Source organism: Protomyctophum parallelum, assembly GCF_964188405.1.
Source record: "Protomyctophum parallelum genome assembly, chromosome: 3".
Taxonomy (NCBI): Eukaryota; Metazoa; Chordata; class Actinopteri; order Myctophiformes; family Myctophidae; genus Protomyctophum; species Protomyctophum parallelum.
Window position 1 is genome coordinate 1,944,742 of NC_139698.1, and position 12,395 is coordinate 1,957,136.

Below are 12,395 nucleotides of genomic sequence, written 5' to 3' on the forward strand. Positions count from 1 at the left end.
CTACACACTACAGTCAACACACTAGAGCCCTCACAAAGGTACTACACACTACAGTCAACACACTAGAGCCCTCACAAAGGTACTACACACTACAGTCAACACACTAGAGCCCTCACAAAGGTACACACTACAGTCAACACACTAGAGCCCTCACAAAGGTACACACTACAGTCAACACACTAGAGCCCTCACAAAGGTACTACACTACAGTCAACACACTAGAGCCCTCACAAAGATACTACACACTACAGTCAACACACTAGAGCCCTCACAAAGGTACACACTACAGTCAACACACTAGAGCCCTCACAAAGGTACACACTACAGTCAACACACTAGAGCCCTCACAAAGGTACTACACACTACAGTCAACACACTAGAGCCCTCACAAAGGTACACACTACAGTCAACACACTAGAGCCCTCACAAAGGTACACACTACAGTCAGCACACTAGAGCCCTCACAAAGGTACACACTACAGTCAACACACTAGAGCCCTCACAAAGGTACTACACACTACAGTCAACACACTAGAGCCCTCACAAAGGTACTACACACTACAGTCAACACACTAGAGCCCTCACAAAGGTACACACTACAGTCAACACACTAGAGCCCTCACAAAGGTACTACACACTACAGTCAACACACTAGAGCCCTCACAAAGGTACACACTACAGTCAACACACTAGAGCCCTCACAAAGGTACTACACACTACAGTCAACACACTAGAGCCCTCACAAAGGTACACACTACAGTCAACACACTAGAGCCCTCACAAAGGTACACACTACAGTCAACACACTAGAGCCCTCACAAAGGTACACACTACAGTCAACACACTAGAGCCCTCACAAAGGTACTACACACTACAGTCAACACACTAGAGCCCTCACAAAGGTACACACTACAGTCAACACACTAGAGCCCTCACAAAGGTACACACTACAGTCAACACACTAGAGCCCTCACAAAGGTACTACACACTACAGTCAACACACTAGAGCCCTCACAAAGGTACACACTACAGTCAACACACTAGAGCCCTCACAAAGGTACTACACACTACAGTCAACACACTAGAGCCCTCACAAAGGTACACACTACAGTCAACACACTAGAGCCCTCACAAAGGTACACACTACAGTCAACACACTAGAGCCCTCACAAAGGTACACACTACAGTCAACACACTAGAGCCCTCACAAAGGTACTACACACTACAGTCAACACACTAGAGCCCTCACAAAGGTACTACACACTACAGTCAACACACTAGAGCCCTCACAAAGGTACACACTACAGTCAACACACTAGAGCCCTCACAAAGGTACTACACACTACAGTCAACACACTAGAGCCCTCACAAAGGTACACACTACAGTCAACACACTAGAGCCCTCACAAAGGTACACACTACAGTCAACACACTAGAGCCCTCACAAAGGTACACACTACAGTCAACACACTAGAGCCCTCACAAAGGTACACACTACAGTCAACACACTAGAGCCCTCACAAAGGTACACACTACAGTCAACACACTAGAGCCCTCACAAAGGTACTACACACTACAGTCAACACACTAGAGCCCTCACAAAGGTACTACACACTACAGTCAACACACTAGAGCCCTCACAAAGGTACTACACACTACAGTCAACACACTAGAGCCCTCACAAAGGTACACACTACAGTCAACACACTAGAGCCCTCACAAAGGTACACACTACAGTCAACACACTAGAGCCCTCACAAAGGTACTACACTACAGTCAACACACTAGAGCCCTCACAAAGATACTACACACTACAGTCAACACACTAGAGCCCTCACAAAGGTACACACTACAGTCAACACACTAGAGCCCTCACAAAGGTACACACTACAGTCAACACACTAGAGCCCTCACAAAGGTACTACACACTACAGTCAACACACTAGAGCCCTCACAAAGGTACACACTACAGTCAACACACTAGAGCCCTCACAAAGGTACACACTACAGTCAGCACACTAGAGCCCTCACAAAGGTACACACTACAGTCAACACACTAGAGCCCTCACAAAGGTACTACACACTACAGTCAACACACTAGAGCCCTCACAAAGGTACTACACACTACAGTCAACACACTAGAGCCCTCACAAAGGTACACACTACAGTCAACACACTAGAGCCCTCACAAAGGTACTACACACTACAGTCAACACACTAGAGCCCTCACAAAGGTACACACTACAGTCAACACACTAGAGCCCTCACAAAGGTACTACACACTACAGTCAACACACTAGAGCCCTCACAAAGGTACACACTACAGTCAACACACTAGAGCCCTCACAAAGGTACACACTACAGTCAACACACTAGAGCCCTCACAAAGGTACACACTACAGTCAACACACTAGAGCCCTCACAAAGGTACTACACACTACAGTCAACACACTAGAGCCCTCACAAAGGTACACACTACAGTCAACACACTAGAGCCCTCACAAAGGTACACACTACAGTCAACACACTAGAGCCCTCACAAAGGTACTACACACTACAGTCAACACACTAGAGCCCTCACAAAGGTACACACTACAGTCAACACACTAGAGCCCTCACAAAGGTACTACACACTACAGTCAACACACTAGAGCCCTCACAAAGGTACACACTACAGTCAACACACTAGAGCCCTCACAAAGGTACACACTACAGTCAACACACTAGAGCCCTCACAAAGGTACACACTACAGTCAACACACTAGAGCCCTCACAAAGGTACTACACACTACAGTCAACACACTAGAGCCCTCACAAAGGTACTACACACTACAGTCAACACACTAGAGCCCTCACAAAGGTACACACTACAGTCAACACACTAGAGCCCTCACAAAGGTACTACACACTACAGTCAACACACTAGAGCCCTCACAAAGGTACACACTACAGTCAACACACTAGAGCCCTCACAAAGGTACACACTACAGTCAACACACTAGAGCCCTCACAAAGGTACACACTACAGTCAACACACTAGAGCCCTCACAAAGGTACACACTACAGTCAACACACTAGAGCCCTCACAAAGGTACACACTACAGTCAACACACTAGAGCCCTCACAAAGGTACTACACACTACAGTCAACACACTAGAGCCCTCACAAAGGTACTACACACTACAGTCAACACACTAGAGCCCTCACAAAGGTACACACTACAGTCAACACACTAGAGCCCTCACAAAGGTACACACACACACACGCACGGACGCATGCACGCAGCATACGCACTCACAGAGCCCTCACAAAGGTACGCACGCACGCACACACATGCACACGCACACGTGCACACGCAAGTAAAGAGACACGTACACGTATTGCACACACAAGCATTTTTGCTAAGTTTAAAAAATCGCTAATCTACAAGCTCACAGAATGTATAAAGAGCTTGTAAAAGGTTCACTCTTTGAACCTACCTTTGTGCTGCTTTCATGAACTGTGTGTGTGTGTGTGTGTGTGTGTGTGTGTGTGTGTGTGTGTGTGTGTGTGTGTGTGTGTGTGTGTGTGTGTGTGGTGTCCTCAGTGTGGCAGCGTGTGTGACGGCGGTGGGAGAGACCCCTGAGAAGAGGCGGGGCCACCGCGGCAGCTCGGTGACCACGGTGGACGAGACCATCAGCTCCTCCCTGGGCTCAGCGCAGAACACAGCCGAGTCGCACAGCAGGCAGAGGGACACCCGACCACTGCAACAAGGTACTGTACAGCAGACAGAGGGACACCCAACCACTGCACCAAGGTACTGTACAGCAGGCAGAGGGACACCCGACCACTGCAACAAGGTACTGTACAGCAGACAGAGGGACACCCAACCACTGCACCAAGGTACTGTACAGCAGACAGAGGGACACCCAACCACTGCACCAAGGTACTGTACAGCAGGCAGAGGGACACCCGACCACTGCAACAAGGTACTGTACAGCAGACAGAGGGACACCCAACCACTGCACCAAGGTACTGTACAGCAGGCAGAGGGACACCCGACCACTGCAACAAGGTACTGTACAGCAGACAGAGGGACACCCAACCACTGCACCAAGGTACTGTACAGCAGGCAGAGGGACACCCGACCACTGCAACAAGGTACTGTACAGCAGGCAGAGGGACACCCGACCACTGCACCAAGGTACTGTACAGCAGGCAGAGGGACACCCGACCACTGCAACAAGGTACTGTACAGCAGGCAGAGGGACACCCGACCACTGCAACAAGGTACTGTACAGCAGGCAGAGGGACACCCGACCACTGCACCAAGGTACTGTACAGCAGGCAGAGGGACACCCGACCACTGCACCAAGGTACTGTACAGCAGACAGAGGGACACCCGACCACTGCACCAAGGTACTGTACAGCAGGCAGAGGGACACCCGACCACTGCAACAAGGTACTGTAGGAGACAGAGGGACACCCGACCACTGCAACAAGGTACTGTAGGAGACAGAGGGACACCCGACCACTGCAACAAGGTACTGTAGGAGACAGAGGGACACCCGACCACTGCACCAAGGTACTGTACAGCAGGCAGAGGGACACCCAACCACTGCAACAAGGTACTGTAGGAGACAGAGGGACACCCGACCACTGCAACAAGGTACTGTAGGAGACAGAGGGACACCCGACCACTGCAACAAGGTACTGTAGGAGACAGAGGGACACCCGACCACTGCACCAAGGTACTGTAGGAGACAGAGGGACACCCGACCACTGCACCAAGGTACTGTAGCTGTAGCACACACACCAGGTCTCAGGTTACCTTGTATTGTATTTATAATGTCTTTAGAGGGTCGGAGGTCTCGTGCCTCTCAGCCACGCCTCTCGGATGTCAGGAGGCCACGCCTCTCAGTCTCATTATAAACGTAAAGGTAAACTGGAACCTCTTTTGGCTTATTGCTTCATTAATTACGAGGTTTTTCGTACTTTCCCTCTACACCCGTTGTCTGCTAAATACGGGACATCTCGTACATAAAGCTTTATTGCACCAAACATGAAACGGTTTCGCCCGAAAATGTACTTTTAACACTGGCAACGCCTTCGTCACCCCCAGCACCAGGATCTTTGCACACAGCCCCCATGGACCTTCGTTCAAAGTATAGGATCTGCTATTATATGCCTCATATCCCTGTCCTTGGTGATCGTCATCCATCCGAGGTTCGGATGTGATTTGTAATTGTGAGTTTCTTAAAGTCATTTTAATATAGGCTTTTTGTAATATTGTAACGGTGTGTTAACCTGACGCTGCCAGATCCAAGAAGCTTGCTACACAAATTTGTTTCACAGCTTATTGGGATCTGGGATCGCGGAAGCAAATTAGATGACGGGGCTGTTCCTTTTTTTCAAGATACTTGGTAGATGATTGGATGGGACCGTCTGTCTATCACCGTGTGGGCGTGCAAACACAACCAATCATATTGACGTGTCTATATGTGACCAACTCCAGCTAAAAGGCCCTCAACTCTACTTTTCCATTTTTCAGATTTTTACAGATTATTAAAGTACAGAATGTAAGCTTTCATATGATGTATCATTCAATGAAATTGGACAATAATTGAAGGAGATATAACCATTTTAAAATGACTGGGGCCTTTCACCCAAAGCTGAGAAAAGCCCTTTTCAATATTCACAACATTTTATCACCTTAGAGCTGGACAGAAGTGGGTGTGACAATGGGAGGGACAAGGGACAATAGGACGTTTTAGCTGTCAACAGTGCAACACTAGAAACACTGACATGTTTAAGCCAGTAGAACAAACAATGCAATTTGTAAGGTGCCCCAATAAACCCTTTTGAAAGTACTAAGTATTAAATACTAAGTATAAGTATTCAAGTATTAAATACTAAGTTAAGTGTTCAATTTAACTTATACACTACCTGGTTGTAAATAGCTGCAGTACACCATTTTATGCAGGTCTACTTTAAGCAATCAAAGTCAGACAATTGACCCAGTATTTTAAATAAATAAAATCGACGCATCAGGCTATGATGCGTTGTGCGCTTGTAGATTTGCTATTAAAAAAAAACAGATACAGCAAACAGCAAGTCATAATGATCATTAGTCAATTGATACCGTTTCGTGGTTCTTGGCTCTTTGCTGGGTGCGCGAGGAAAAAAATAAAGCGATTTTCCGACATTTCCTTTTCAATTGATACCGTTTCTTAGAGACAGCCTACACAAACGTTCTATATACCAAATGAAAGCCTGCATTTCATAGTTTACATAGTATATAACCTTTTTTTAAATGAGCAAGAAATGAGCGAGTTGTGATTAAAAGAAAAGACGTGTGATCTTGGCTCTTTGCTGGGTGCGCGAGGAAAAAAAGAAAGCGATTTTCCGACATTTCCTTTTCAATTGATACCGTTTCTTAGAGACGGCCTACACAAACGTTCTATATACCAAATGAAAGCCTGCATTTCATAGTTTACATAGTATATAACCTTTTTTTAAATGAGCAAGAAATGAGCGAGTTGTGATTAAAAGAAAAGACGTGTGATCTTGGCTCTTTGTTCTTTAACACACGACACAGACGGCTAGCTAACTAGGCTAGCTAGCTTCTAGCCTGTTGTTTGTTGGTGAAAGACTCCAAGCTGGGAAGTGTATTTCAGCGAGTAGCTATACGTGGTTTTGTTTATTTTTTGTAAAGTATAACCCAAATGCTCCTCCATACTACTATAGCCATGTAGAATACTTCTGTGTTTACAAACACAAGCACGCTAATGGGCGGTGATCAGAGCGTGAAACCTGAGGACAAAGAGATTCCAGGACCAATCGTAAACAACATGCAAATCTCGGAACTGCGCTTCTCTGCCCCCAGAAACTTGTTAAAAAACAAGCCCACTTTGACGTATAAATGTATACATTTCATTTGCCCAAATGAACAATCTGTTTGAATGAAAACCTTCTTCAACATTCAAACTGTATTAATATAAAAAAAAAAGAAAATCACATAAAAAAAAAAACGAGTTTATTTATTGATTTAAGGCATGTTCATTCTGGCGACATGAGGCATGTTTTGTTGGCACTGGTCACATATAGCGTCACATCCGGTTCCGCACATATCCCGCCCTTAGCTCACGCTGATTGGTTCGGTACGGAACGGATTTTTGTCAGCTCAACTCCCTGAGAGATCCCAGATGAGTGCTGTGTTGGGGAACATGGTTACCCAATACCGCCCTCATCTGGCAGCGTAATGTTAACTGTGTGTGTGTGTGTGTGTGTGTATTGTGATTTCTGGTTATCTTTTAACCACTGCACAAAAAGACGTTTCCGGAAGGAAAAGTTCTTGGAAGTTCTTTGAAGTTGACGTTGTGACCGCAGGTGCAGCCGACGGCAGCGTGCGTCCAGTCCCGTCCAAGGCTGTCAGCTCCTCTCAGAAGCAGAAGGTCCCCGTAGTGGGGTCTCCACAGAAGCAGAAGGTCCCCGTAGTGGGGTCTCCACAGAGGCAGAAGGTCCCCTCAGTGGCGTCTCCACAGAGGCAGAAGGTCCCCTCAGTGGCGTCTCCACAGAGGCAGAAGGTCCCCGCAGTGGCGTCTCCACAGAGGCAGAAGGTCCCCGCAGTGGCGTCTCCACAGAGGCAGAAGGTCCCCGCAGTGGGGTCTCCACAGAAGCAGACCGTTCGCAAACAGACGACCCCCGCAGTGGCGTCTCCACAGAAGCAGTCCGCTCTCACCAACTTCTTTCAGCCACTCAGTAAGAAAAGGTAAACGCCGCCCGCCCCCCTCCACAGTGTGTGAAACGTATGACATCAGTCAGTTAACGCTCGGTCACATGACACTATAGCCTGGCTATAATAAGCCAGACTCGTATCACACGTCATTCACGTCTGTTTCTATTAGCCAGGCTAACATAATATCATGGTCAGGTGTAAAGGAGCAACTTGGACACTCAGGCATGAAGGAAGCATGAGTTCAAGTCCGTTGCTCTCCCCTTGTCCCCCATATATGGGGACTAGGTTGGTCTCCCCTTGTCCCCCATATATGGGGACTAGGTTGCTCTCCCCTTGTCCCCCATATATGGGGACTAGGTTGCTCTCCCCTTGTCCCCCATATATGGGGACTAGGTTGGTCTCCCCTTGTCCCCCATATATGGGGACTAGGTTGGTCTCCCCTTGTCCCCCATATATGGGGACTAGGTTGGTGGAGGGTGTGTAGAGCCCAGGATCACATTAGATTATTGACACAGGGGTGAAAAATGGGTTACAAAATCGTGGGATAAAATAAATAAATAAAATAAAATAAAAACATAATATCATGAAGGGCAGATTCACAATGAGTCCGTTTGATTCAACCTGTTCCTGAATAGATACGATTGCCTTGTCCTCGCTGGACATGATTCACATTGGACTTGATTCTTCCGTATCCGAGTACACTTCATTCAACTGTATTCAATGCTTTCACATTGCATCGATCCGTATCCGAGTACACTTCATTCAACTGTATTCAATGCTTTCATGCATTGCATCGATCCGTATCCGAGTACACTTCATTCAACTGTATTCAATGCTTCCACATTGCATCGATCCGTATCCGAGTACACTTCATTCAACTGTATTCAATGCTTTCACATTGCATCGATCCGTATCCGAGTACACTTCATTCAACTGTATTCAATGCTTTCATGCATTGCATCGATCCGTATCCGAGTACACTTCATTCAACTGTATTCAATGCTTTCATGCATTGCATCGATCCGTATCCGAGTACACTTCATTACAACTGTATTCAATGCTTCCACATTGCATCGATCCGTATCCGAGTACACTTCATTACAACTGTATTCAATGCTTTCATGCATTGCATCGATCCGTATCCGAGTACACTTCATTCAACTGTATTCAATGCTTCCACATTGCATCGATCCGTATCCGAGTACACTTCATTACAACTGTATTCAATGCTTTCACATTGCATCGATCCGTATCCGAGTACACTTCATTCAACTGTATTCAGTGCTTTCATGCATTGCATCGATCCGTATCCGAGTACACTTCATTCAACTGTATTCAATGCTTTCATGCATTGCATCGATCCGTATCCGAGTACACTTCATTCAACTGTATTCAATGCTTTCACATTGCATCGATCCGTATCCGAGTACACTTCATTACAACTGTATTCAATGCTTTCACATTGCATCGATCCGTATCCGAGTACACTTCATTCAACTGTATTCAATGCTTTCATGCATTGCATCGATCCGTAGCCGAGTACACTTCATTCAACTGTATTCAATGCTTCCACATTGCATCGATCCGTATCCGAGTACACTTCATTACAACTGTATTCAATGCTTTCACATTGCATCGATCCGTATCCGAGTACACTTCATTCAACTGTATTCAGTGCTTTCATGCATTGCATCGATCCGTATCCGAGTACACTTCATTCAACTGTATTCAATGCTTTCATGCATTGCATCGATCCGTATCCGAGTACACTTCATTCAACTGTATTCAATGCTTTCACATTGCATCGATCCGTATCCGAGTACACTTCATTCAACTGTATTCAATGCTTTCACATTGCATCGATCCGTATCCGAGTACACTTCATTCAACTGTATTCAGTGCTTTCATGCATTGCATCGATCCGTATCCGAGTACACTTCATTCAACTGTATTCAATGCTTTCATGCATTGCATCGATCCGTATCCGAGTACACTTCATTCAACTGTATTCAATGCTTTCACATTGCATCGATCCGTATCCGAGTACACTTCATTACAACTGTATTCAATGCTTTCACATTGCATCGATCCGTATCCGAGTACACTTCATTCAACTGTATTCAATGCTTTCATGCATTGCATCGATCCGTATCCGAGTACACTTCATTCAACTGTATTCAATGCTTCCACATTGCATCGATCCGTATCCGAGTACACTTCATTACAACTGTATTCAATGCTTTCACATTGCATCGATCCGTATCCGAGTACACTTCATTCAACTGTATTCAGTGCTTTCATGCATTGCATCGATCCGTATCCGAGTACACTTCATTCAACTGTATTCAATGCTTTCATGCATTGCATCGATCCGTATCCGAGTACACTTCATTCAACTGTATTCAATGCTTTCACATTGCATCGATCCGTATCCGAGTACACTTCATTCAACTGTATTCAATGCTTTCACATTGCATCGATCCATATCCGAGTACACTTCATTCAACTGTATTCAATGCTTTCACATTGCATCGATCCGTATCTGAGTACACTTCATTCAACTGTATTCAATGCTTTCACATTGCATCGATCCGTATCCGAGTACACTTCATTACAACTGTATTCAATGCTTTCACATTGCATCGATCCGTATCAGAGTACACTTCATTACAACTGTATTCAATGCTTTCATGCATTGCATCGATCCGTATCCGAGTACACTTCATTACAACTGTATTCAATGCTTTCACATTGCATCGATCCGTATCCGAGTACACTTCATTCAACTGTATTCAATGCTTTCACATTGCATCGATCCGTATCCGAGTACACTTCATTCAACTGTATTCAATGCTTTCACATTGCATCGATCCGTATCCGAGTACACTTCATTCAACTGTATCCAATGCTTTCACATTGCATCGATCTGTATCCGAGTACACTTCATTCAACTGTATTCAATGCTTTCACATTGCATCGATCCGTATCCGAGTACACTTCATTACAACTGTATTCAATGCTTTCACATTGCATCGATCCGTATCCGAGTACACTTCATTACAACTGTATTCAATGCTTTCACATTGCATCGATCCGTATCCGAGTACACTTCATTACAACTGTATTCAATGCTTTCACATTGCATCGATCCGTATCCGAGTACACTTCATTCAACTGTATTCAATGCTTTCATGCATTGCATCGATCCGTATCCGAGTACACTTCATTCAACTGTATTCAATGCTTTCATGCATTGCATCGATCCATATCCGAGTACACTTCATTCAACTGTATTCAATGCTTTCATGCATTGCATCGATCTGTATCCGAGTACACTTCATTACAACTGTATTCAATGCTTTCACATTGCATCGATCCGTATCCGAGTACACTTCATTCAACTGTATTCAATGCTTTCACATTGCATCGATCCGTATCCGAGTACACTTCATTCAACTGTATCCAGTGCTTTCACATTGCATCGATCCGTATCCGAGTACACTTCATTCAACTGTATTCAATGCTTTCACATTGCATCGATCCGTACCCGAGTACACTTCATTCAACTGTATTCAATGCTTTCACATTGCATCGATCCGTATCCGAGTACACTTCATTCAACTGTATCCAGTGCTTTCACATTGCATCGATCCGTATCAGAGTACACTTCATTACAACTGTATTCAATGCTTTCACATTGCATCGATCCGTATCCGAGTACACTTCATTCAACTGTATTCAATGCTTTCACATTGCATCGATCCGTATCAGAGTACACTTCATTACAACTGTATTCAATGCTTTCACATTGCATCGATCTGTATCCGAGTACACTTCATTCAACTGTATTCAATGCTTTCATGCATTGCATCGATCCGTATCCGAGTACACTTCATTCAACTGTATTCAATGCTTCCACATTGCATCGATCCGTATCAGAGTACACTTCATTACAACTGTATTCAATGCTTTCACATTGCATCGATCTGTATCAGAGTACACTTCATTACAACTGTATTCAATGCTTTCACATTGCATCGATCCGTATCCGAGTACACTTCATTCAACTGTATTCAATGCTTTCACATTGCATCGATCCGTATCCGAGTACACTTCATTCAACTGTATTCAATGCTTTCACATTGCATCGATCCGTATCCGAGTACACTTCATTACAACTGTATTCAATGCTTTCATGCATTGCATCGATCCGTATCCGAGTACACTTCATTCAACTGTATTCAATGCTTTCACATTGCATCGATCCGTATCCGAGTACACTTCATTCAACTGTATTCAATGCTTTCACATTGCATCGATCCGTATCCGAGTACACTTCATTCAACTGTATTCAATGCTTTCACATTGCATCGATCCATATCCGAGTACACTTCATTCAACTGTATTCAATGCTTTCACATTGCATCGATCCGTATCCGAGTACACTTCATTCAACTGTATTCAATGCTTTCACATTGCATCGATCCGTACCCGAGTACACTTCATTCAACTGTATTCAATGCTTTCACATTGCATCGATCCGTATCCGAGTACACTTCATTCAACTGTATTCAATGCTTTCACATTGCATCGATCCGTATCCGAGTACACTTCATTCAACTGTATTCAATGCTTTCACATTGCATCGATCCATATCCGAGTACACTTCATTCAACTG

At 44.9% G+C, this 12,395-nt stretch overlaps 1 protein-coding gene across 1 annotated transcript in view; it reads left to right on the forward strand.

Moving 5' to 3' along the window:
* Positions 1-12,395, forward strand: part of LOC310856486 (nibrin-like) — a 79,038-nt gene that overhangs the window by 29,184 nt on the left and 37,459 nt on the right. Inside the window, exons 10-11 of the mRNA XM_083761955.1 lie at positions 3,587-3,753; positions 7,369-7,750. Of these exons, the coding sequence (XP_083618081.1) occupies positions 3,587-3,753; positions 7,369-7,750 (549 nt within the window). The remainder of the gene's footprint in view (positions 1-3,586; positions 3,754-7,368; positions 7,751-12,395) is intronic.